Genomic DNA, 27,917 nt, shown 5'->3' on the forward strand with positions numbered 1-27,917 from the left:
TGTATAATGAAAACAAATAATCTGTCAACATTAACAGAAAGTCTGTTGTCTCAGTGATTGTACAATACGTTCTGTTACTGTAACTTAATATTCTGTTGTGTTCATCATAATGCTCTTTAAGTGTAATAGAATCTTTATATTGACCTTATAGAATATGTGTGTTACATAACAGAATAACCCGCTACAATGCTGTTAAATTTAACAGATTATTTTTTGAAGAGTGCAAAACCTCAGCAGCTTTGATTGGGTGAGTATAAAAACAGTTCTGTCCTCGCCACGTGTGACAGACTTGAAAAGTATGAGCGTCATTTCTACATGTTCATGTGTAACATGCGTGATTGGGTGAAATCTAGCTGAGATATACACAAACTGTACTGCATGAAAACATTAACATACTGCATGCACCAATGAAGTCGGCTTATGGTACATCTTAAGTCAGAGTTTAACAGATGGAGCTAAAGATAGTAAATGGTGCCTTGCCTGAAAAAAACAAAAAACTATGCGGTTTCATGGCGTAAACATGTCATCCTCTCTGGAGAGAACGTGTTTTCATAAACCGGAAGTTCACACTTTCGCCGTTTCGGCTGGCGTCTCCACAATAACTGTGTCTTCTGGTTTCTTCACAATGGTTGCCTAAAACAAAGGAAAAGAATTCAAAAAATGGTAGCGTCTGATTTTGCCATACATTTAATTTCGTCAATTATAGGCATGTCCAAATTTCTTTAATGGAATCTGGAGAAGTGTTTCGTTACACTTCGTACAAACACTTTTTCCAGAAATATACTATTCCCAAAAAAGTAAGAACATTCTAGTTTGTGATAATGTCCTTGAAAATGGAAGTGTATAAATTTGAGTGAACAAGACTGTTCACTATATTCGGCTAAAACATGTTCTTATATAGTTTCCGTTGTCAGATGTGTTATTGGCATATCTAATTGAAAATATTGATTATTACACACCAAAAACATTTGTGTTTAAATCTAACACAACTTGAATTTTTTCATTTAACTCAGAAAAGTCTTCCCCCATCAGAAACGTGATAAATAAATGTAAAGTACACATTTTTGTGTTGCAAAACAATAAAACACAAATTTGTGTTGTAAAAATGAAGTAATTTATGCATATCAACATTATGCATCTTGTATTGGTACCAAAAAACGTGTGGGGTCATGTGTATAATATCCGACACATCTTTTGTTCACTTCTTTCAACACAGGATAGAGTTGTTCAAATGTGACACAAGATTTGCAAAGAAGTTTGTGTTCATACAACAAAAGCATTTTTGTGTGTAACAGCTGTGGTTCAATCGGCAGACGATCAGGTTCTTGTTGAACACAAAGTAGGAACATGGAATTCGAACTAGGCAGCATTAATGGAATTCCATGCTTTTGTAGTTTGCTCAAATTTACGGAATATTTCGCTAAAATGTTGGAACTATTCAACTTTTAAATCTAAAGTTTCTCTGAAAAAGTAAATATGCACTGTTTGGTACACATGTGTTGCTCGCCATGTAAACAAGGTCTGTATCACATGTACAGCATTTGTCAGTCACACCTGTAAAATTGTGGTTCGCTCTTTTGATTCGGTGTTGTCAAACTTGAAACCATTCTAGATGCTGACTTTTCCAGCAATATCTTCACGTGTGTCATTTTCCACCAGGTATCAACAGTGGGATGAGTGCAAAATCCATTTGGGCACTCCTTTCTTCTGGATGAATGAGGTGTTCTGGATACCTTCTGATATACGGAATTGTAAAATATTGGAACTATTCAACTTTTAAATCTACAGTTTCTCTGAAAAAGTAAATATGCACTGTTTGGTACACATGTGTTGCTCACGATGTAAACAAGGTGTGTATCACATGTACAACATTTGGTACACATTAACCGTGTGGGTACATGTCATGTGTAACTTTGTTACAATTAATGTGTGCCTGTGGTACATGTCTTGTGTATTTTTTGTACACTATTGCATTTAGAAAGTTCCATTGCTTTTCGCTCTTATTCTCATTATTCTCATGTACGTGCTATGGGCTGAACTGACAATCCCCAACTGGGATGAAAATAATAACACGATCTTATTGCAGTGATCGGGAAGCAGAATTGCTATTGGTTAGTTCAAATGGACGAGAGGTGATATCAGGTTTAAATTGCCTGACTTGGCGCCCAGTACTGAGACTTGGAGCAAGGAAACATGACTGTTTGGTTCTACGTCATTATATAACTGGGTTATACTTCAGTAGCGGTAGCACCTTAGTTGCATGGATTCGCTCCTAATCTTCATCATATGACTGAAAAATTGTGCTACGTAAAAAAAAAAAACAGACATGCATATATATATATACATACATTCACAACTCCAAGAAAAAGCAAAGTATGTTTGTTTAGATAATTTGATCAATGAAGCCATCATCTTCATTATAGCATGTATGATAGCATAGCATATTTCAGTTTATCGAACAAAGGATTCAATAAACAGACCGAAATATCGACTGTAACATGCTGTGCTTTGCTTCTCGGAGATGTGACATTGTGCGCATGCCTTATAGTCCAATCTAAGTGCACGTGGTTTGATTTACCTTCTTTTTCTGCCTCCTAGCAAATAATATTTCCAGCAGAAGCGCGATGGCTGCCAAAACGGCCCCAATGATGAGTAATATATAGGCCCCTCCGAACTCCGACAGTTCCAGTGGACGTACAGCCGCCGAGATCCCAGCCACACCCACGGCCGCTGCCTTCCCTGGACAGGAACCTGTGTCGATCCACCATTTCCTGTAAAGCTTATGGATTGTCCCTGACTCCTTCAGTTCCAGGATCGCCTCACTTAGTTTATTTCCGAGTGGCGAGCCCGTACTCACAGCGAGACCGATCCCTTGCGATGTCAGCAGACCGCCGACTGTCATCAAGTTGCACGGTTCTCGTTGTGTCATGTAGTCAGCAGACAAACTGTTTGTCAAGAAGACAAAGTTCCCATCCATTGTCTTCTTGTACCCGTCATCGGGTGTCTCCACGAAAGACTTGTTCGGAGCATCTTTCATCAAGGACCAAACTTTCTCGTATGCTGGGACTCTGGATTGCCTGAAAAAGTAGTACGTTGGAGAATTCTTCACAACTCCGAAAGTGTAGCCTTCTTTCATCAAATCTTCCAAGCTTTCGTCAGAAGATGCCTGTCCAGTCGTTGCTAGATTGCCTCGCGCGGTGCCAACGGGGAACTGATTCAAATAGAACACCAGCTTGGCCGTGTAACACATGAGGAATATGACGATGAAAATCCACCAGAAGGCAGTCAGGATACGGCCGCTGATTGACCTTGGTGCTCTTGGATACCCTGCCGAAAAAAGAACACACAAAAACCAAAATACAATGTTTCGGTGTTGTATATGTTATAGCGAGAAACACTTCCATAACGTCAGTGTAGCTTCCAAGGCAACACATATTTTCAACATGTTGCCAGGATAGTTACAGTCATACATTACACTGACCAAGGAGCCTCTCACCTATGCGGCCGCTGTGATTTGAAAATCACACTCAGGCTGGCTTCCTCGCCGTTCGTACGTGAGAAAGTCTGTAAGCAACGTGCAGATGGTCGTGGTTTCCCTCAGGGCTCTGTCCGATTTCCCCCCAATAAATAATGTAGACCGCCGTCGTAAAAGTTAAATATTCCTGAGTACGGCGTCAACATATGCACATATGTTGCCATGCTATGTTACAATCGCCTTGGCTTTTTGGAGTCATGACCATGAAATTCGGGATGGTGTGAGATCCGACTGAATCTATGTTTTAGTTTAGTTAGATAACTGATTCCAGACCTACCTTGCCATACCAAACAGCTGAAGACGAAAAAGCAACACATATTTTTAATATATTGCCAGGATAGTTACAGTTAAACATCATATGCCCAAGGATGACTGAAAAATTGTCTGTATTTTTGCCATCAACTGTACGAAAACGTTGTTTGACGAGATGGATTAAACCTTGTCCACATAGGGCCCTTGTACTAATGACCGTGGACTACATTTGTGGTCATTTTAGTCCAGGGCTTTTTAAACGACCCTTTCCCATTGGCAGATAGGACATGAAATACAGAGTATTGTCCCTTTGTTCCTAAAGGGAAGGGGAAGTACACCTTGCTTTGGAAGTATGCACTGTGAGAATACCTTTAAGTTCAGAGACCGAAAGCGTGCCATACCTTGCCATACCAAACAGCTGAAAGCGAAGAGGAAACTTCCTGCCAAACCAAAGTCATCGTCATATCCGCCAAAAATCTCGTTTTCGTACCGTCTTTCTCTGGGGTTGAAGCGATTTATCACATACAGGAAAAGACTGACCTGCATTACAAAAAAAAACGATAACTGTAATGATTCAAATAACCTTGGATGTAACGTTAAATGTATCTATACGTCAGAATGAAGATCTCGTAGAAGGCTAAAATCTGAATTTTACTTCATTTCTGACGATGGCATAATGAGCGCTGAAATATTGAGTCAAAATTTGATTTCGTATTTCGAACTTACAATACCGATGTACATCAAACTTGTCAGAGGAACACACGGATACTAAGGAACATTCCCCATCCAAAGTAACTCAGGCCCAAGCTCTGTAGTCGATTGCTTATTCCTGCTGTTGCCATGACGATTTGAGGACAAACTGACACAACATAGCTCTCATACATTACAGGGAAGTTTGCCCTAGTACAACGACACCGCAGTATTGGATGTTAATGTATAATGCTTTAAAGGACCTTAGACTTGTGTTGAAATGTAACATTCCTTATCAGTCTGGTGTGTATGGATGGAATTTTTGCGTCCAAACATTCGTACACCAGCATTCAGCCAAATATGGACGTTCCAGGTCAAAAACGATGGTTAACACAAACAATTAAAGAACTAAGAAAAGCAGACTGATCATGTATAACAATGTAACGAAATGTGTCATTAGAGTAACATGGACATTCTCTCGATATGTGCGCAGTACTTACTGCGACAAAGCAGAGGAGAGTTACTAGCCACACTCCTGCGCAGAACGGCTTCAGGATAATGAAGATCTCGGACGGAAGTGGCAGCCATGAGTAGTTGTAGCGCCCGTCACCGGCGGCGGCCGCCGGTATCTTCACCACTGGAACTATCCCAGACGTGAGGATGGGTTTGGTGAAATCAACCACTCTCTCGTTGACAAACGTGATTTCCAAAGGTCCAATTAGGTCGGTTTTCTGCGACAATTTAAAGAATATTACCACCAATAAATTCTGTTGTAATAAAGAAATTTGATCGGCTACTTCTGTGGTTGGGTATATCGATATGTTATTGACCTACCTTGTACCTTCAACCTCTAAAGGAGAACACCAAGATATAATGAAACCATCGTAGTCACACGATATTTCCGTAGACATTTGTAAATTCTTAATACATGAAGCAAACCTTATAGTTCCACAGCTATGGGGATAATCTCCCATTAAACACGTGCATCTACGTTTCTTGAGAATTTCTAGGAGTTGACGTCGGCTGATAGTAGGCTAATAGGTTCCACCGAACCTGTTGTGTAGTCATTTGTTCATTTGATACTTGCTGTGGTCAAGTAGGAGTCTTTAACTCAAATATGATGAGGGTCGGGTTTACAATATGACAGAAACCGTTAATCACCACTATCGCCATGTTCTTAGACAAATCTTTTGATGGAAAACCTGAGCGGAGGTCAATGGAACTAGAAGGAGCTGGATTTGAACAGGTGACCTTATTGGTCAAACATTTGTTGTCTACCGTCAGAGTCACAATGAACCAGCTACGAAACGACTTCGTATAGATAATAATAGGCCTACAACGAACATGGCCAATTGGGTAAAATCAATCCAGATAAATTAGGTGTATTAACTGATGCGCGCACATAATCAGTATTATGTGCGCATTATTATTTTAAATTTAAATTAAAGTATTAATTTAAATGTTCATGAGAGTGTGTATACTTTTTTTCTTCTCTGTATTACATCACGGTTCCTTTCAGTATAGTTACTGTTCTGCTTATTATATAAAGCAATGCCTTAATTCACTAGCACTGCAGAATAGCACTGAACTGTATGTAGGATCAGATGAACGCCACGTGGGCAATACTTTAGCCATATCGCGTGGCGAAGCACATGATACACTTTGCATCGGAGCGGTATGTTTACGTGGGATACGTTCCCATTGGGTATGAGACGTATACTATATGACGTACCCTCTGTTCCAGGCGATTGAGCATGTCTGTAGTCTGTATGTCCTGTGAGCCCTCTGGCATTAGCTGGATCTGAACATCCGTGTTAAGTATGTCACTCAACTCCTGCATCAAGTCTTTCACAAAACCCGTCACCACCGTCTTGCCGCCCTCCTCCATGGTAAACGCGAACGGTTTCTCCTGCAAGACAAAACGTTTATAACAGATAATGGACAAGCTAAAACGTCGGAAAGATAACAGATAAAACGTTTAGCAGACAAGCTATAATGTTAAAGTGATAATACAAAAGCAGAGAGACAAAGGAGAGGAAAAACACCTGAACAAAATATGACTAAGAGATAAGATACCACAGAAAACGGTTAAAAGACAATGGACAACCTTAAACGTTAAAAATAGACACAGCAAGACACGAGAGAAACAAAGGGAAGGAAAAACGCCTGAGCTAAATTCGATTACGAGACATGTGACGAGACAAAACGTCCCAAAGGTTTACATTTGAAGTCTAAGATGAGCTTGATATCTTTAATTGATGGCTATTCATGGATATTTAATCACCTTATTTTTTTGTCCACTTCATTATTAGAGATCATTGGTAGATGATCCCTCTCACACTGCATGGAAATATTCAGTGGTGTAATTATTCTGACTGAAAAACCGTCTACCCATCAGTACATTACAGATATAACGACTTTGACGAACTGTCACTGATGGTACCACCACTCATTTGTATCTAATTCTTCTGGTACCACTGTTCCACAACTACCTCTTTATACAGTCCTTATAGCTAGTATCCACCTCGAAGGGATTAAACCCGGGTCGGGTTATTCCAAATACTTTAAAAATGGTACTTGATGCTTGCTGGCTTGGCGCTTAGCACTGAGAGGTTAGAACAAGGGAAAGAGATTGGTTTGTCCGGTGTTAGTATAATGTGACAGAGGTGGGGTGTCATGTGTGGTGTCCTCGACATGATACTTCAGTGGTGGCAGCACTTTGGCGGCATGGACTCTAGCTGCCACAAGAAGACACAGTACATGTGCATTCACCTAATGACTCGTCGTCATATAACAGAAAAACTGTTAAGTACGACCTAGAATCCCAAGCAAACATACATACATGCTACTTCAGCTGCTTTTTTTCTCTTATTTCTCGGACTGGTAGCTGTTCACTCAGCTGCTGTTACTGTATTACTAGTGCTTCTTTACTGTTATATAGCAAACAACTCATACTTACTGGTCGCGTAAGCATCAGAAGCACACGCCGACTCTTCGTCGCATTGTTGGCAGACACACCTGGAACAAGAATTACAGTGAGAAACCAATTAACCCAAAATATTAATATAAAAAAAAACAAAAAACTACAGCATAGAGAGTAACAGTGACGACGGCGTGAAAGTCGGTGAAAGCCTGGCGACCTCTTGTCAATTTACCTTAGTAAGGGTTTTATTCCAACTGTTCCTGTATGTGCTTAAACAGTATAGCTACTTACACAGTATACCTTCTCACACAGTATAGTCACTTACACATCCCAAGCACCATGGATTAAGCAGAATTAGTTTTAAGGTAAGTGGTGTTAGATGTAATTTATCAGACATCACTAATCTGGAATTTCACAAAACGCTGTGTTTTCAACACATTTAACATATACAAACAAATTAACATTATTTACATACAATCATCGTCAAACACCGATTTTTACCTTCATAAAACCTATTTGAATCCATAACTCAAGTTGTAACATCACAGGTACTAGCGCTTATAACACATGTTATGTACTGATTACTTTGACGGTGGACATGGATGGCGCGTATGGTCAGTGTATACTTAACGGCTGTCAAACCATCGAGTTGTTCAATTTGAAAGGTTCGTTTTGTATCATATGGTGTGGTCCATGATGTGCATGATGGAATCGCAATACAGTGTGGTTCACGGTATAGCCAATCGTGTGGTTCACGGTATAGCCAATCGTGTGGTTCACGGTATAGCCAATCGTGTGGTTCACGATATAGCCAGTTGTGTGGTTCACGGTGTAGCCAATCGTGTGGTTCACGGTATAGACAATCGTGTGGTTCGCCGAGTGGTTTACGTATTTTATCGCCACTGTTGTGGCCTGTGGAATCGTTTATTATATGGCTCATGGTGCATGTTGCTGTGATGAAGTCTACCTTGTGATACCTCTGGCATTGTTAACGCGGTTGTCCAGGGTGTGGCTCAGGGTGCATGTTGCTGTGATGTAGACTACCTTGTGATACCTCTGGCATTGTTAACGCGGTTGTCCATGGTGTGGCTCAGGGTGCATGTTGCTGTGATGTAGACTACCTTGTGATACCTCTGGCATTGTTAACGCGGTTGTCCATGGTGTGGCTCAGGGTGCATGTTGCTGTGATGTAGACTACCTTGTGATACCTCTGGTATGATTAACGCGGTTGTTCATGGTGTGGCTCATGGTGCATGTTGCTGTGATGAAGTCTACCTTGTGATACCTCTGGCATTGTTAACGCGGTTGTCCAGGGTGTGGCTCAGGGTGCATGTTGCTGTGATGTAGACTACCTTGTGATACCTCTGGCATTGTTAACGCGGTTGTCCATGGTGTGGCTCATGGTGCATGTTGCTGTGATGAAGTCTACCTTGTGATACCTCTGGTATGGTTAACGCGGTTGTTCAAGGTGTGGCTCATGGTGCATGTTGCTGTGATGAAGTCTACCTTGTGATACCTCTGGTATGGTTAACGCGGTTGTCCATGGTATGGCTCATGGTGCATATTGCTGTGATGTAGTCTACCTTGTGATACCTTTGGCATGGTTAACGCGGTTGTTCATATCGTGGCTCATCGTGCATGTTGCTGTGATGTAGTCTACCTTGTGATACCTCTGGTATGGTTAACGCGGTTGTTCATGGTGTGGCTCATGGTGCATGTTGTTGTGATGTAGTCTACCTTGTGATACCTCTGGCATGGTTATCGCGGTTGTTCATGGTGTGGCTCATGGTGCATGTTGTTTTGATGTAGTCTACCTTGTGATACCTCTGGTATGGTTAACGCGGTTCTGCACGATGTGATTCGCGGTGCATGTTGCTGTGATGTAGACTACCTTGTGATACCTTTGGTATGATTAACGCGGTTGTCCATGATGTGGTTCATGATTTGGCCCATTTTCCATCTGCGCATGTGTGACTTTTCTCGGTATGACTAACACACAAAGGACACTGGCCTCCAGTAAGATAGAATCGGAGCCCGCAGGTATTTTTCGGCGTTAACATTCCTACGCTGTCACCACATGATATTAATAATAGCTACTCAAATGTCATAGGCTGGATATGCATCATGCTGAACTTGTGGTATTTCAACGAAATGGAGCGTGTAGCACAGAAAATGAGTGTTCGTGAATCTCTTTCAATGATTGCTATATTGGGACAATTGTGGTTAGCGAGAATCCAGATGATGTGAGCGTGCTTATAAAGCGAACTACGGTAAATGGCGTGAAATTTCGCCAAAGACAAAGTTGTACATTTTGCCTGATTCTGAGAATTCTATTGATCTTTGAGGTTGCTATGGAAATTAGGATGAAATCCTAATGGAAATAACGTAAGTTTTAAAACCAAAAGTAGTACGTTTTCTTCTAAAAATACACTTGTAGGGAGAAATTTTACTAGTCTAGACCATTTAGCATATTTTGTCTAACCATGTCTTGTCCTGCTTTAGTTCATACTTTACTTACTTAATGCCAGGGTGAGGAGCCACATCGTAGATTGGATTCACTCCAATTTATCAGTAACAAGAGCTCGAATGCACATGTAAATGTATACGTAAGGAGGTGTTATACTGTAACCAGCATCAGCCATAAATCCTTCCGTTTCGCCTTTTTTTCTTAATTTTTTTCACCATTAACCAGACTGCAGTCATACATGTGAAAATTCTGTCAGTACCGGTCCGACATTAAAAATTAATTAAACAAATACTTTCATCCACGCATTTTGTGGTTAAGGAGGTAACTGATACCTCCTTAAAGCCTTTAAACGAGTTAACATGTCGTTACTTTCCGTTCTATGAATAACCTTACATGCATCATCAGCTGCATTTCGCTTGTGTTGAAAATTTTTATTATTTACTCAAAGGTGATGTAAATGTTAAATGTCGCGGAGGAAATGTCTTTGATATTCTTCTTCAAAGATACTCTTGTGATTAACAACCAGATTTTGATTTAGGCATCTTGACGTCCAGGGCCTGACGCTTTGTTACATAATAGGGTTACGCCACCTAATGACCCACAGGATATCAGATTCACTCTCTGCGGCTCAAATGATCGGCTACCAATGTGGTGCAAATTAAACTCACTGGATGGCAGGCTTATATTGGCTTATCTATCAAAATCGTCGCGGAGCTGACATTTAATCGGCACCACAGATGCGACAGTATCTAGCTGCTCAACATCACAACATGGTCGCTTAATTTGAAGGCCCAAGTCTCTATTAACAGAAAACTGGTTTGATGTAGACTGTACCAAAATATTGAAACAATGTTTATAGTTTAACAGGTGTATGACTATTGGAACGAAAACCATAATTTGGAAACAGTTGTACGAGGCATGGGTTATACACTTGTGCCAACTATTTGATGAAAATGGTAACTTTTTGCCACCTAATGTACTACGAGAAAAATTCAACATCCAAGCGGCAGTTGACTTTTTGTCCCTGTCTCAGACAGGCCATTCCGTTTGCCTGGAAACGTTTGATTAAAGGATATTACAGGGAGTGACACAATAATGGAGGCTAATTTAGATTTCTGTACTTTTATAAATGGAAAAAAAGTACAAAAATGAAATGAAAAAAAAGTGAAATCTGGCGAATAAAATAGCTGTTCAGTCAATTTTGTGTAAAGAAGTAGAAGGAAATTTTATTAATTGATAACTCTGTTATGCATGAAAGCTGCGGCTCTCTTTACAAGATATGCAAGGTTAGTAAACTTAGATCATTTCGTTAGTTTAGACTAATGCATCGCATACTTCCTTTTATTTATTTTTTGTAGAATAAAACAATTAGTCCACTTTTTAAGGATAGTCAATAACAAGACTCATTATGCCGTATGTCGTATGAAGGTAACACTCTTACTAACATGTATTTTTGACATCAGTTCGTTGACTGGTGGTTTACGGACTTGTGTACCATTACGGTCAAAATGCTCTCCAAGAATAACACCGTATTTGGCATATATCGAGAAGCAATCCCACAATACACCTAAATTATCGTGTATAATTAAGAAAATGGTATATTTACAAATGAAAATTGAGAGAGAGAAAACCAGCCTTCATACCTTTCTTATATTGTACAGGAGACACCATCACACCACCGAAAAATACATCTGCCTAAAGAGTAATGTTCCAATTGACAGATTTCAAAAGAAATGGGGAAAGCTTGCATGCTCTGTAAAACTGGTTTTAAGTTTCACGAAACTCCACCCGTGTTACGTGTTTCACCACCTTAATGCGAAACCCGTTTACGTGGTTACCGAATGGGATAGATGAAGTTTAATAATTGATACTGTAACTTAAAGCGAGTGTAACATAATACCCTGGCGTACTCCTGCAGGCAACCACAAACTGAGTGAACTGCCTGGACTAAACGCTCTTTACGTCACTACAGATATACCGTCTGTTAAAATTGTATATACATACACAAGGCTCAGAAAAAAAGGTCAAATTGTGAATCATTTCAAACCCCCCAACCCTCATGATTTGAGGCACTATTCATGAAGATACGCACAAACTGATAAACGTAATAATACCAGAGGCAGTGGCAAGCAGTGGCGAGAACTATCAAACTGCAAATTTTAGTTTATATCTGTACATGTATTTTTTCCACATTTACATCTTTTATTTTTATCTCACCAGGATAGTATAATTTTTCCACCGCTGGGCTGGAAATTAAACTGGAAACCAAGTGGGAAATGATCCAAACACTGGGACAACCATTTCGTCTTGGAGCTATGCGAGTGATCTGATTGGACGGTCAATCACGGAGGCGTCGCGTGCTTGTAATTGTCACATTACTATAAATATTCGCAACTAACAGAAATAGCTTCAATACAGTATTATGCCAAAGGCATTTTATTTGCCACATAATGCTAGCCTATCTGCCCAGCTCGTCGTCGAGAATGTCGTCATTTTACCCCGGATGTTAGGAATATATGGTCAGTATTGCGGATGAAGAGGCCTTCACGCAAATAACACAGCGGCATAATAACACAAAGAATAATGAACGCATGGCATTTTCAACTGACCTTCAATTCACCCTTTCGTGTAATGAGTAAATTTTGAATACCACCTCGCCATTCGGAAATAACATTTTCTTGTTCTATAAACAAATTTGAGTTTGTACATATCTGGTCCCTTCATGCAGGTCTTCAGGATGTATATGACTTTTGTACTGATGGTTATAACCTTTTTATTTACATGCGTTTCCTGTCCGATTAACGCTTTACGTGGATATTAATGACATCTGTCGAATGTAAAGTTAACACAATTATGCTTATATAGTGTACTAAACAATGTCAAATAATACGTTTATCAAAGTATTCTGCCTTTCAACTGCAATGAACTTTTGTTAAAATGACAGACTAACTTATTGTTCAGAAGAGGCACGCTAAATATATATAATGTAGCTGTTTTACAAGTAAAAGCACATTTAAATAAGTCTTTACATATATGTAAAATATTTCTGTGTCGTCAATATAGGTGTGTCATGTACAAGTATCCACCAGGCTTTGAATGGTTTCCTCCACCCACGATGGAAACATTGTACTGAGTATATATCAGGCAAATAAGTACAACATTTCTCTCTTTTGTCACAAATAGCAGGATTGCTCCTACTTTTTACACAATCGGGTTGGATAATATCGAAATGATGATGAAGATGAGGTAGATGGCAACAATGATGTTGTATAGATTTAAATGTGTGAAAAAAAAAACAGACCGGGAAGTTAAATGTCAAACGGACGCGTTTTCATGAATTGTATTATAACTAACACCTTTCTACAATAAAGTTTAAATATCGTATCAAGAGGGACTGTCGAATTTCCGCAAAGTGAGCTTTCTATGCAAATTACCACTCCGCTACAGATCATAACGTCTTCCACGTATGTGCACATGCGCACGCGTATGTGTTGATAAAAAAAAACCTGTCACGTGGTTAATATATTTTCAATAAAAGGTCTCCCACGCGAGACAACCACACAGTACTAACGACGGGACCACTTGTCAAAAGATATTCGTCGCGTTTGCCGTGCCGTGTAAACAGGTTCCCTGTAACTAAGTGATATTTTTTTCTGACGGCAAACAAGATTTTCCTCTCTCACGGAAGACGGTGGGCCTAAATCTGGAAGACGGCATTCTGCTTTACTACACACTCACGAACAAGACGATATAGCTATCAGAATATATTTAAAACGCCATACTTCACACTTTTTTCTATTTTTTTAACCTTCAGTCAACTAAAAATATATAATCATTATCCCGCATACATGCATGGTGCTCAACGTTTTTTTTCTTATTTCTAAAGACCTGAACCGCTGCTAAAAAAAAAGGTTGCATACTTTGTAATAGGTTCCCATGGCAACGAGGTAAACAGAAAACAGAACCCAAGTATTAATATACGTGGGCTACATACAGGATGAGTTCACCTCAGGAATTTGGTAATTTACGAGGAAAACAGAGACCCTGGGTGGGTAAAAGTGGTAGCTGGCGAGACGAATGAGGGGCCATTTTGTGCAAGATTGCCTCTGTTGCAAGACTGCTACGGTTGCAATTAAACTGATACATATGCAACTTCTCTACCCGTAATATGTATATCAAGATTAAAGTTAACTGGGCAACCTGGCAGATTCCTTGGTGAAAGAAATCAAATCATTCAGGCTACAAATGACAGAATTTTACAATGGCATAGTTTCAAACTGAACCGGCAAAACAAACTTCCCATATGCATGTATAGTGCTTGCCCAAAGCCAAATCTCGGTGGCGAGCGAAACATTGACAATTTTTGCACTTGAACGTGGCACATACATATATAGGGTATAATAATACATGGTCTGCATAATATACATAATAAATAATATTGCATCAAAACAACATGATGGTCGATGCGTATAGGTTCGATCCCCTCGTCGGACAGGAATTTTCAACATTCCTCGTTCTCCATTATAGCCTGGTGTACTTGTTAGCGAGAATTCTGCTCTTTTGTGTGGTCTCACATAAAATTGGTGTACAATCGTTTGTCACACGTGGGAAAGTAAGTGGCCGTAAGAATGTCTTTTAGAATGTCCAGGAATGCACAAGATTGATCATGAAGACACTTTACGTGAGAATATTTTGCAGTTATAAATCTTTGGTTATGGATTAACCTTTCTGGGTTTTGATAAGTAGTGCATATACAAGGGAAAACATGGCGCGCAGCCGCTCAAACAATACAAACATCGCGAAAACATGGGTAGTCGGAGCAAAAGTGCATGGAAGACTTTAACCCTGTGACCTCCATTGCTAAATCTTCATAGACACGCCTTGATAAGGCCCGCTGGAAAAGGCGAGACTCTATACAGCTAATTGGAAACCTCTAAAGTGTGCGGAATCAACGCACGTATACAATTACTTACTCCATACATACACAGGTACACGCTGAAATACGAGTATATACTCACCGGATAGTGTTGCTATTAGGAATATCCATGCTGCAAGGAAGAGATGTCCCCGATGGAGGATGGAACAATGTCCAGTTGGTTTAGCTGCCATGCTTGCCGGCTCAGCAAAACTTGTTGACTAATGTGGGGAAAGTTTCTTGCTTCGACCCCACGGGAGATGAAGAGTGACGCGGGCGGCTGGTCCAAGAGACGGGGCTAAGGAGGGGGATGAGGATACGGGCTGTTGCCTTGCCAACAAGCTAGCGCGCGCTGGGATTCGTCGCGCGCAGCCGCTCAACCAATACACACATCGCAGCAGTTACTCTGTGCAGTAACTCTTCCTGCTGTGAGGTTTTTAACTAGGTTGGAGTGGTATTGAATCAGGGTTACAAGAGTTTTCTTAAAAGTTCTCATCATCATATACACAGCAGCGGTATATCACGTAGCAGTCAGAATGATTTTGACAGCAGAGAAATGCACAAGAAATAACTGAGTGACAACTTGTTTCAGTGAAACCATATGTACTCTTGTACTCTGTCGTCTTGGGCTGATATTGTTCAACAAGTTCCAGAATTTTCGTGGGTATATACACATACGCATATATAGCTTACATGCAGTAATGTTAGGGAAACTTTGAACAAACCTCATCGATTCCAATAATGTTGGTTTCTTTGCGGAGTTTTTACAAGCTCGATTCCTTGCATTGCGCAACATCTTTATGCTAAATCTTGCTATGTTAAACCCTGGGAGAGGCGGGGGGTGGGGGGGGGGGGGGGGGTCGCCAGCCAATGTCAACTTGTACCCAGAAATGTTACTTGTGGACGTCAACTGGCAGACCTACACTCAGTACCCCTGTGTCCACGTGCCTTTGACCCAAACATCAGCATTCAAACGAGTCGGCGTTCTCGGTAGCTTCACATCATAAACCTCGATTGCCGTGATGAAGCTATGTAACAGTTAGCTACTGGGATAACACTGGGCAACTTCACAGGATATAAGTTTGGAAATCACAGATAGTTTAACTGCTGTGGAACCTTTGTGACCACCTTACCTAACGATAATGGGTAGTTCATGTCGGGTTCATGTATAGGGTCTTGAAGTGAAGCGAACAGAGTCATATGAGGGCATTTCTGTGGTGGTGAAAACTGTCACGAATTTATCGAGACATAGTTCCAGTTTTGAAGAATACTGCCTCATTGTGTTTTAGCATCTCCATAAGGTTTTCTTTTATTTGTGTATGTAAATCCGCTTAGAGCATCTTTATTGTGAAGCATAATACTTAGTTCATAAAAAGTAATTTAGTGTTGTCTGTTCGCACTGTTTAGCTGAATGATACAAAATGTTTATTGCGGGTAAAATAACCGAGTCGTTAAATTCGGGTCGAATTTTACGGGGAAATGTGAGAATTTCTTTCTTCATGAGATTGCCGAACACAAACCACTGCACTGCTCCGATTTAACGAAATTTAGTTCAGTAGAACAGATTTTCTCTCACCGGAGTGAGAAGAGATTTCATCCATTACCTTACAGTGCATTCATCTTCACTCCATGAATGTAGGCCCTAAATATCTAACAATGGCATCCTTTAAAACCTGATGTTTTGCAGCCAATAGTCACAGATCCATTGGAATAATATCACCAGTCAGTATACGTGACTCAGTACTGCCGATAGCATGAGGAATCATGTGTAGATATCCCCCAGCATGACATCAACCTACGGATAGTCATGGGTATCCCCCGGGGTCTATCCGGTTGCCCCCCCCCCCCCCCCACCATAATGTTGGCCCCTGACGTATACGGGAATATTCTTACGGTAAGGCGTGAAACACCATTTAAACTGATAATAAAAACTGAATCGTTAAATGTCCATAGTTTGTTAATAGCTTTTTTACCTAATTCACATGGTGTTAAAAAGTGTATTTATAAGTTGCAACTGAACAGCAGTATTTACAATCAAACTGAATGGCATATACCTCATTTGCTGTGTGGCCAGATATTACAATGTCGTGTTAGATGTTGTTACTGTCTCACTTGACCGTCTGGAACTAAATATTTATATTATATAGGCATACATCTGTGTTTAAGGAAAAGCACCTTCCTGTATGCATACCAGTGCATAAAAATAACACGAAAAAGAAAAAAAAAAACAAGATCTTTATTCATGCAAGTCAGTGTAGTAAGTTCTACGGTGTGAGAGGGAAGTAGTGGTACTTTAGGCATCGACGTCGTACACGAGAACCCAGACCCATGAAGGTCACATGTGGAACTCCAATCATACATTATATATAATTGTCAAGGTTGTATATTTGGTTAGGCCTACACTGCGCTGGAGAGCGGGTGTAAGAAAAAAGCGCTCTCATTGGCTGTCGCGCTGCATAACAGGCAGCTAGCATCGTATACATGCGCGCTGTTTACATATAGAACCTGCAGATCTAAAAGGTTTTCTTTTTTTCTTCATGTTTATAGCTTTGGCCAAGTAAGCAGGCGTGGAACGAAACATGTCAAAGTTGATAGTGCGCATGTTTGTTTGATTACGCTTGCTTTTTAGACATGATTTGCCTTTGTAGATATGTATTCATGTGCTATCCGAATTTGAAAGTGAAAGCCTGGTAAACTTCATATATAGTAAACAATACTTAAGGATCTAACGGTGGTCAGGCTTTGAGTAGAACACCACACTTACCCACCCCCAACCCCAAACACCCCACCCACCCAACCACGAATCCAGTGGACACAGGCTAACCGGTCGTCTGCTCAGAGAACGGCGTATATAACAGGTGAAAGTGCCGGTGTAAACCCCCGACCTTTGACAAGTCATTATAAGCCCACTGGAAAACTGATCCACATATAACATATATGTATTCAATTTGGTCGAATTTATTTATTTATTTGATTGATGTTTTACGCGTACTCAAGAATATTTCACTTATACGACGGAGACCACCATTATGATGGGTGGAAACCAGGCACAGGCCGGGGGAAACCCACGACCATCCGCAGGTTATTGGCAGCCAGCAAGAGATGGACTTGAACTCACAGCGACCGCATTGGTGAGAGGCTCCTGGGTCATTACGCTACGCTAGCCACGGAGGCCCCAATTTGGTAGAAGGCCAGTGGTCTTAAGAAGCAAACTCCACGTAAGGCTACTCGAGAGAAAACCGTTGACGGCTTAACGTCACTAAGGCAAATCCTTGAAAATTTGAAAATTATAATTACATATATATTCGTTTTCAAACTAGAACTACGCTCACTTTTATACACTTACTCACTTGTATGATGGAATAAGCTAGAAACGTCTTCTATAGAAAAGAATAGAAAATACGAGAAATACTAGTATGGCCAACTAAGTTTTGTTACAATGCTCAATTGTTTGTGTCAAAAACAAAACATGCACGTTTTATTCCAATATCTCAGGCACGGTTAAAGTTGAAAGACGATATGAAGAATATAGTGCTATGAAGGGTTTAAATCAGAGCCAGAAACTAGATCGACTGTGTTCTCCACTACTCAAGCAATGAGATTGCTACGGTTCAGAACCAATCAGAACCTATGTGCAGAACAACAGACGTATTCTTTTTCCCTGTAGCAGATGCGGGTGTACAACAGGCTCCAGTGCAGTCTTGCCAGTTTACGTGAGGCAGGCAGTCATTTTGCACTGCACCGCTAAGTAGGCTGTGTGTAACATCAACTATGCTGGGAAGCCGTGCATCGCAGTACAGCAATTAGTGTCAGTGTTGTGGAAGCTGTACTAATTGCATATACCGCTGCACTGGGTAGTTAAGCAATCGCAGAGGCAGATCTGCAACAGCAAGAGTACGGTCGACAATCAGCAGAAAACAGAATAACGCGTTTGTGAAAAAGCCATTGTAATGTCTGACTCATCTTTGGGTGGCCCATTCCTATTGGCTTGAGGAACCTAAATCGTTTAGATTCTTATCAACTTTTTTTTTCATTTTTTATGCCTTAGTTTTTCTTTTCTTTCTTTTCGATATTCTTGCCGCTTGGAACAAGGTAAATATCTTTCAATGGATATGGTATCACATATACATGTGTGTATATGCATGCTGGGAGTTTTTTGTGGCAGGGCGAGTCCACGTAGCCAAAGTGCTGCCACAGGAAGTACCGGTACGAAGTAGCCGAGGACACCAGATATGGCCAGTCCTATTTGCATGCCCTAACCTCCCAGTACTTAGCGCCAATCGAAACAGCAACAAGCGCCATTTTTAATGGCCAGGAGACTCCGAACACACTAACCATTTGTCCACCTTTGCTAAGTTGAATTGTTTAAGGTTATGAAGATTATTCGATGTGCCTCATGATCAGATGTGACTAAAGTTAGAATCTTTGCTTTAACCCAGGCATTCTCCTATCTTCGTTGTCATCTTATCAGAGTCGGATGATTATGCACACATTTAGACGAAGCAAAATCTAAAGCAAAAGTCATGTACTTAGATACGCCTAGTGGATAGTATTCCCAGCGGTATAGACGGCGTGTCCCTGCACTCCCACTTTCAGTGGTGGTACCTATATGCTTTTCAGCAACTAGCACAACTCTAGGTCTAGATTTAAAGCACACGGCTAATCAATTTTACTGATCTTCAGGTGGTTCTAGATCCCTTTTCATAAACATAATACCCATGCCCACTTAAATTAGTTTTATTTATTTATTTATTTGATTGGCGTTTTACGCCGTACTCAAGAATATTTCACTTATACGACGTCGACCAGCATTATGGTGAGTGGAAAACCGGGCAGAGCCCGGGGGAAACCCACGACCATCCGCAGGTTGCTGCCAGACCTTCCCACGAACGACCGGAGAGAAAGCCAACATGAGCTGGACTTGAACTCACAGCGACCGCATTGGTGAGAGACTCCTGGGTCATTACGCGCTAACCAACTGAGCCACGGAGGCCCCAAATTAGTTTTAACAGCCCACAACCAGCCCTAGAATTGTGCTATGTAGCAACATACTTTTTTCATAGCGCAATATTATCTCAGCTAAATGGACTGAAATGCACAAACCATACACACCTTATTTCAACTGTATGAATGAAGCAAACAGCAATTGAAAGGCCATTAAAATTGTACTCTGAAAATACCTTTACATTTTAAATTTTCTTCACAGAGTTAAATGCTGTATGGTGAGTTTTATTAACTATATTGGTAGTGTATGCCATTAGTGACGTTAAACAGCTTTTACATTCTTTTCTGTATGAGCCTCTTGTGAACTGTATTCATGTAATATTTGCCTGAGTATGAAAAAGTAAATCAAACATTCAATGTCTGTTTCCGCGGGCAGAAAAAAAACAAGGTTGCTTACATCATTTTACATTTTTGTCGCTTTGTCGGCCTAAAACAATAGCCGTGCATTATATTGTTTTTGGTTTCTTTCCTCCTTTCGAAGTTTTTGTATGCGTTATTTCTCTTTGAAGTTTCAGGTTGCACGTGGAACCAGATATGCTTGTTTGAAAACTTGAGACTCTCCCGCTGGAGAGAGTTATTCCCCCTGAGTTCGACTCTCGTGCACTCACTGGATGCGTCAGACTAAGAGTAAGGAACATTTACCGCCGTGTACCCGCATTAAAACTTCCCTAGCTTAAATCGACGCCGACGCTAACCGTGTGGTGTGTGTTATTAACCAACTTGTAGTGAGACTCGCCGAACCAAAAGGCTGTCAGTCACATTTGTTCATGCGAAAATAGTCACATTTTCCAAGCCTATACCATAGCAATTTAATGAGCCCAGCTCCATCATGTGGCTTTAACAAGACTGGCTGATGTATGGCCGAGTCGAGGGATTACCCCCCTTGAATGACATTTTTAGCGGCCGCATCGATCTGCAGACTAAGACAACTGTACAGGATTCCGGCTTTAAAGCCTTCCCTGAGTATGGTTTTAGCCTGTCTACGTTCCAGTCTTGAATCCCTATTTATAGTTTTAGACGTTTCCCGCCTAAATTATTTGAAACCTAAGCCTTAGTCTACTAGTCCTTTTTTCCTTTGTGATGACGTTTCGTGGAAAATGTAAAGTATTACTTGTTCATTGCAACAAAACAATGATAGTTTCAGCTTGGACCCTATAGAGTCGCTACTGTGCCGGAAATTGTCTCCCATTAGGGTAGACGTGACGAATTTTCACATTTGTTCACATCGGTTTTGGAAGCTTGATCATTTAAGCTATCGGATAAATGATTCTTGAATAAATTTCAAGCGCAAATGATGTACTCGTTCATATTTGGGATATATGGAAACTACAGATTAATGTTTTTTTTAAAGAGAAAAAGGCACTTGAAAACAAGTTTTGCATGGTGGGTTTTTGGGACAACGTTTTGGTATATATGGTCTGTGCGTGATGGTAAATGAGGATGTAACACGTTTGATAAATGTGTTAGCACTAAAATTAGGTCTTTCCAGCGGGCAAAAGAGCTCAACGTGGATTTTGATCATATTTATATTTTAACATATTTATATATATTATCATAACTTAGATTAAATGCATGTGTTTGGATATGAACAACAAATTTACATTGAAATAAATTTATTAGGTTTGCATCACATCCTTATTTACAGCATTATTATGGCCATATGTACCAAGAGGTGGTCCCCCCACCATGCGTACAAAAATATATTCTAATGTCCTTTTCTGCTGACAGAAAAAAATCGAAAAAAATATTAAAGACCATATTTGGAAACAAATTTTCTTGCTCTTCCACCTGATTTTTGCATCATCTTTATGTTTTCCTCTCCTTTCAAGTTTATTTTACGTGGATTGTGTGACTGTGCGTGGATTTGTGCTGTTGTTGTCCATTGTGATAAATGAATTTTAAAATCGAGTCACGCTACTTTGATGACTAATCATTCGGATTTTTTAATATTGAGAAACTGGATTTAATATTGTACTTTCCACGTCACGCCATATATTGATTGCTAGTTATATTAGTGTTCATGCGACCTGCAAACGTGAGATCGAAGTTCAATGCCCACTTGTCATAAAAATCGTCAATGTAGGTACCGCCTTATATAATGGTCGTAGCACACAAGGATATAAGCCAAGTATTTGTCGATTGGGTATAACGGTACTGTGACTGGATGAGATGTCATGTTCGGTGTCTTCGGCGAGGCGTTTCATGGCGGTAGCAATAAATCTTTCTAAATATTGGCCAGAGTCAAGTTATACAGATGTAAGAATTTATAAACAGTTTGTTTTTGGTCGGTAACAAAAATTGTTACCGTTGATTTAAATACCAATAAAGGTATTAACGCATAATACTAAGTAACTGTTAACTCACACGACGGAACTAGTTTTATGGACGGAGGAAACCCCAGAGTTGGCAATCTCGATATAGGTGTATGGCACAATGGTACATGTAGAAGCCAAATGATATCCAACTACAATCTTACAAGATGTCTCAAACGGTCCTGTGAGCTATGCTGACCATTTATTGCCACCAAATCTCGGGAGGAAAGGCACTGTGGATGTGGTGCAATAGAAATCCAAGCCTGATGCTATATATAGGTCTATACCACTGTTCAGTGTGTCCTGGCTATATAGATGGACAAGCACTTTTACCACTTTTTACCATTTACCATTTTTACCACTCGACCAAGCCGAATGGCAAGTAAAATACAGACGATCAAAGTTTACAATAACTCAAAACGCACCAACTTCCTTTAAGACATTTTGATATGTTGTTTACTTTTCATTTTAACAATATACATACATTATATGTCATTTTAATATAATAACTTGAAATAACACAATTCTGAATTATGATAAAACGTCATATAGACAGGAAGTCAAAAGGTCTCCAGTGAAGATTGGTAAAAACAACATACATTCTGGATGCAAAACATACAGCTGCTGGTCTCTCAAATATAAAAAGCATAATCATGATTAGGGCTTAAGTTTCAAAGTGAAAAGACTAGAAAAAAAAACACAGAGTACTCATATCTGTACTAAGTATTGTGTAAAACATTCGCATGTGTTTGTCTGCATGGAATGAAGGCTGTACACCCTCCTAGACATGAATGAAAACGAGGCTACCATTGATGACCACTTCGATGAAAAAATGAAATCTCAGTGATTGTAACGTGCGATTTGTTTTAATTAGCGGGTTGATCAGGAGTCACGCAACATCAACAACAAAATGCCACTGACCAATTGAGAACATTGCCCGCGCTTTAAAAAATCGACCCACGCGGTGTAATCTCCTCTTGTTTTCTGTACACACGGCACTGTTCCTGTATAACGGTGCTCACAAGGCAAAGACGTAGTTCACAAGCACTGTAGCGTCATAGCAGAGAATGGTACGTGCTTTACACAGCTTGGCACGCCCATAAGATGTGTGTCTTAATAATGGCAGGTCTGTCAATTAAAATAACTTTAACTGTGTTCATAATTACTGTTCTATAATTTATTGTCATGTAAATGTAGGACATCTGGAGGCAGCCATATTGTAGAGGATTTTTGAACAGGTCATCTGATAATGAATTAAAATAGCTGCATTTCACAATGATATGAGTAAAACCAAAATGGTAAAAATGCAATAAAGAGTTAATTTGATGTTCCCATTGAAAGGCACACAGGAGTCAACCTGATAATTTTTTAAAACCTCATTGCAATGAGGTTTAAACTATGACTAATCAAAACGATAAATACTTCATCACCATCACTAAACCACGGATTTTAGTGACATAAATGACATCACAACGGAAATTTTAACCAATGACAGCAGCGGTAACATGGACAAGCAGCCAAAAGGACGACACAATGAATAAACATTGACAAGAAACAATGTTACTGATTGTTCGTTGTATCTTCATCTTGGAAATGTTTCAGCAAACAATATTTATAATATTTTATGGTATTTATTTGCCTCTTAAAATGCTGTTTTTGCGGGTGACATTTTTGGCCATTTACTGATGGTGCTCAAAATTGTATGAAATAACGTTTGTCTAGTGCACGTTTGATACAAAAAAATAATCGGACAGTGAGAATGCGGCTGTATACACAACCAATACATATCGACATATAATCTAGTTGCACCTTGTGTCTTTTTCTTCGTTCTCAGGCCCTGTACAAAACCACAGCAACTTGGATTGGCTGAGGACAAGAGCGGTTCTGTCATATCCTCTTGGGTGTCACTGCTATACCTTCAGATGTAAGACGGGTGAATGTGCTTAAGCCAACTGAGGAATGTGCGGTGTTATGGGATAAACACGTCATCATCATTGGATAGAGCGCGTTTTCACAAACCGGAAGTTCAGACATTGGCCGTTTCAGCTGGCGTCTCCACAATAACTGCCTCCTCTGGCTTCTTCACCACGGTTTTCTAAAAAGAAAGAAGGAAAGAAAAAAACGGTTACGCTTGATTTTGTATACATTTATGTCGAAATTCCATAAATAGGCTCTGGAGTGTAGTCTTTATTATACTTCGTACAAACACTTCTTCCAGAAAATATACTACTCCAAAAAAGTAAGCATATTCCAGTTCGTGTTGATTTATATTTCTAGAAAATTTTGAGTGAATACAACTGTTCACGATATTCAGCCAAAACCTGTCCTAATATAGTTTAATTATAAAATAATGGCGTGCAACCTTTGAAAATGTTCAAAGTCTACACATTCTCTCAAAATCTAATATAAATCGTTTTGTACGCATGTGTAGTTCGCGATGTAAACAAGATGTGTATCACATGTACACAATTTAGTACACATTAAAGTATAGGTACATTTAAGTAAGGTACCCATTAATGTTTCTGTGCCAATTTGTTACAGTTGATGTGGACCTGTGTTACACATCTTGTATAATTGATTTTGGAGAGTTCCTTTTGACTCTCAATTTTCAAAGAGTACTATACATACATGTATGTAAAATGGGCTGCATTGACTGATTCCAGCAATGGGAAATCAGAATCGATAATGGTTAGTTGAAATCGATGAGAGGTGATTCCATCTTTCTCTCACTTTTTACACACAAGCTGGACATTTTATGTGCTCAAGCAGTGATTTCCACTAAACAGTTTAACATAGACCTACCAGACTAAAATCACAACTACAAGAGAGAATGGATCCAACCCTGGTTGGGTCACGCCAAATTCTTTAAGAATCACACTTGTTGCTGCTTCGCTTGAGCACGGAAAAAGGACTGGTTAAGTCGTTTTTATGCAGTATAATGGGACTTGGTGGGTTCTCATGTCTGGTGTGTTTGGCAAGATACTTTAGTAGTGGGCAGCACTCTGGACACGCCCTGCCACAAGAAGACACAGGATATGTGTACCCATCTAATGACTCCCCGCCGTCATATGACTGAAAATTTGTTAAGTACGACCAATAATTCCAGGTATACATACATAGATATACATAACAAGCAAAGCATATTTGCTTTGATATTTTGATTTAAGAACCCACCATCATCATCATAGCATGTTTGGTTCAATATTTCAGTTTACTGAACAAATGCTTCAATAAACAAAGCGAAATATCGACCGTAGCATGCTTTGAAGAGGACACCAAAGTCATCGTCATATCCGCCAAAGGCTTCGTTTTCGTGCCCCTTTCCCTGGGGTTGAAGCGATTTATCACAAAGGCTGGCCTGCATTGCAAATAAACGGTAATAACTAGTCAATAATAATTTAAACAAATGATTCTACCTTGATTACAGCAGAAATGTATTCCAGTCGCCTGCTTTAAGACCTCGTACAAGGGTAGAATCAGTAGTGTCATACCAAACCTCTCTCTAAAGAATTTGTTGCCATGGTAATGTTTGTTTTATTTATTTATTTCATTGGTGTTTTACACAGTACCATAGGATATTTACAACAGCGGCCAGCATTATATGGTGGGTGGAATTCGGGCAGATCCAAGGGGAAAGCCACGACCATCTGCAGTTGCTGGCAGACCTTTCCACGTACGGCCAGATAGGAAGCCAGTGTAAGCTGAACCCACAGCTGCATTGGTGGGACGCCCCCGGGTCATTGGGCCGTGCTGCTGTGCTAACCACCGCCATGATGATGGCAAGCGTGGCACAAGAGTTGTATAAGACATGTATAAAAATCAGCCCTTCACCTCTGGGGATGGCATAATAAGTGCTGAAGTACTGAGTGAAAATGACCTTGTATTTAGAAGTTACTCTAGTCATGTACTACGTCATGAGTCGTCTCACTGAAGCGGCGCGAGATAAAAGAGCGATGGTAATCCTTCCGGCAACAAATTGTTAAGTGTGACACTAAAGCCTAAGCACTCACTCACTCACTCGAACTTATCAGTGAAACACAGAGATAATAGTGAGCATTCTCCATCCATAGTAACTCAGACCAAAGTTGTGTTGTCGATTTGAGGACAACTTGATACAACGTTCTTCTCATATATTACGGGGAATTATCGTCAATCTGGATTGGGCGCGAATTGCCTCTGCACGAGATGGTTGGTCCCATTACGAGCACATTGTAGTATGGATTATTTATTACCTGGTAGCCAATTGAATGCGATTTAATTCATAATGTTTTATCCAAACTTAATTTTGATATTTAACGGTCCGAGTTTCTTACTAGTCTGGCGTATAATGACTGAGGCATATTGATCGTGCATAATAATGTAACGAAATGTGTCATTATAGCAACATGGAGATTCTCTCGATATGTGCGCGGTACTCACTGCGAAAAACCAGACGAGAGTTACTAGCCACGCCTGCGCTGAACGGCTTCAGGAAGAACCTAGACCTAATTAGCAGCCATGAGACGTCAGTGACCGGTACCTGCACAACTGGAACTAACTATAGTGAATGATAGGTTTAGTGAAATCCACAACACTCTCGCTGACAGACGTGATTTCCAAAGGTCCAATTATGTCAGTTTTCTGCGACAATGTAAAGAAAATTTTATCACCAATCAATTCTGTTATAATAAAGAAATTTTTGCATACTGCGTTTGGATATCAGTTGTTACTCTCTTCGGTATATCAGTACTGCATTGGGCTACCTTCAACCTCTTAAGGAGAACACCTAGAAATAATCAAGCCACCGTAGTCACTCAACGGTAGTCACGCTTACAAATTCTTAACACATGAAGCAAAACTTTTAGTTCCACAATTAATGTGGTAATCTCCTATTAAAGATTACATAACGATCCAGTATTCTGGAAATGTCACTGTGAGTTGAGGTTAGCTGAAGTTCTACCGAACCTGTTATGTATTCGTTTATTCATTTGATTCTTGTCAAGTACGGATCTTTCACTCGTGTATGATAAGGGTCAGGTTTACAAAACGGAGGAAACCGTTAACCATATCTATCCATGTACTTAAGCAAATCTCTTGACGAAAAAAACCTGTGCGGGGTGGGGGGGTCAATGGAGTTGGCGGGATTTGGATTTGAACACGCGACCTCACCATTCAAAAATTTGTTGTCTTCCACAAGTCACAATGCACCAGCTACGAAACCACTTCCCATGAATAATAATAGGCCTAAAACGAACATAGCATAGTGGGTACAATCAGTCCAAATATTGTAGGTGTGTTAGCTTGCATGCCGCCACACATAACGAGTAAAGCACCGATCACAATTTTGATCACATGCAGTTTGGCATTTATTTTAAATGTTCATGAGAATGTTTAAGTTGCGAAGCACTGCTTAGCTTGGCTGGAATCCAGAATATAAACCGCTTAAAACAAGTCGGTTCAAGCTGTTAACACTTTTGTTCTCTCTGTTATATCACTATTCCTTTCAGTATAGTTACTGTTACGCTTATTATATTAAGCAATGCCGTAGTTCACTAGCACTGCAGAATAACACTGAACTGTATGTAGGATCAGATGAACGCCACGTGGGCAATACTTCAGCCATATTGCGTGGCGAAGCACATGATACGCTTTACATCGGAGCGGTATGTTTACGTGGGATGCGTTCCCCATTGGGTATGAGACGTATACTATATGACGTACCCTCTGTTCCAGGCGATTGAGCATGTCTGTAGTCTGTATGTCCTGTGAGCCCTCGGGCATTAGCTGGATCTGAACATCGGTGCTGAGTATATCACCCAACATCTCCATCAAGTCTTTCA

The 27,917-nt window shown here is 40.1% G+C and overlaps 1 protein-coding gene across 2 annotated transcripts; it reads right to left on the reverse strand.

Moving 5' to 3' along the window:
• Positions 1-309: 309 nt before the first annotated feature.
• LOC135461329 (glutamate receptor 3-like) lies at positions 310-27,871 on the reverse strand. 2 transcript variants are annotated; one of them, XM_064738366.1, is made up of 7 exons: positions 14,886-15,044; positions 7,437-7,495; positions 6,210-6,386; positions 4,978-5,208; positions 4,189-4,327; positions 2,579-3,327; positions 310-633 (listed from the first exon to the last, which is right to left on the reverse strand). In XM_064738366.1, exons 1-7 carry the CDS (start codon positions 14,974-14,976, stop codon positions 565-567), a joined length of 1,515 nt encoding a protein of 504 aa, XP_064594436.1. In that variant the 5' UTR covers positions 14,977-15,044; the 3' UTR covers positions 310-564. The 2 variants fall into 2 exon arrangements, with proteins under 2 accessions (XP_064594436.1, XP_064594438.1); XM_064738368.1 differs by lacking the exons at positions 6,210-6,386; positions 7,437-7,495; positions 14,886-15,044 and adding an exon at positions 27,799-27,871.
• Between the last annotated feature and the right edge of the window lie 46 nt (positions 27,872-27,917).

Source organism: Liolophura sinensis, chromosome 1 (assembly GCF_032854445.1).
Source record: "Liolophura sinensis isolate JHLJ2023 chromosome 1, CUHK_Ljap_v2, whole genome shotgun sequence".
NCBI lineage: Eukaryota > Metazoa > Mollusca > Polyplacophora > Chitonida > Chitonidae > Liolophura > Liolophura sinensis.

Coding starts and splice junctions, on each gene's coding strand:
- LOC135461329 (XM_064738366.1), bottom strand. CDS start 14,976: ATGGCAGCTAAACCAACTGGACATTGTTCCATCCTCCATCGGGGACAT. Junction 5,209..6,209: donor TCAATCGCCTGGAACAGAGG/GTACGTCATATA, acceptor AAATTGTCGCAG/AAAACCGACCTAATTGGACC. Junction 4,328..4,977: donor CTCTCCTCTGCTTTGTCGCA/GTAAGTACTGCG, acceptor TTTGTAATGCAG/GTCAGTCTTTTCCTGTATGT.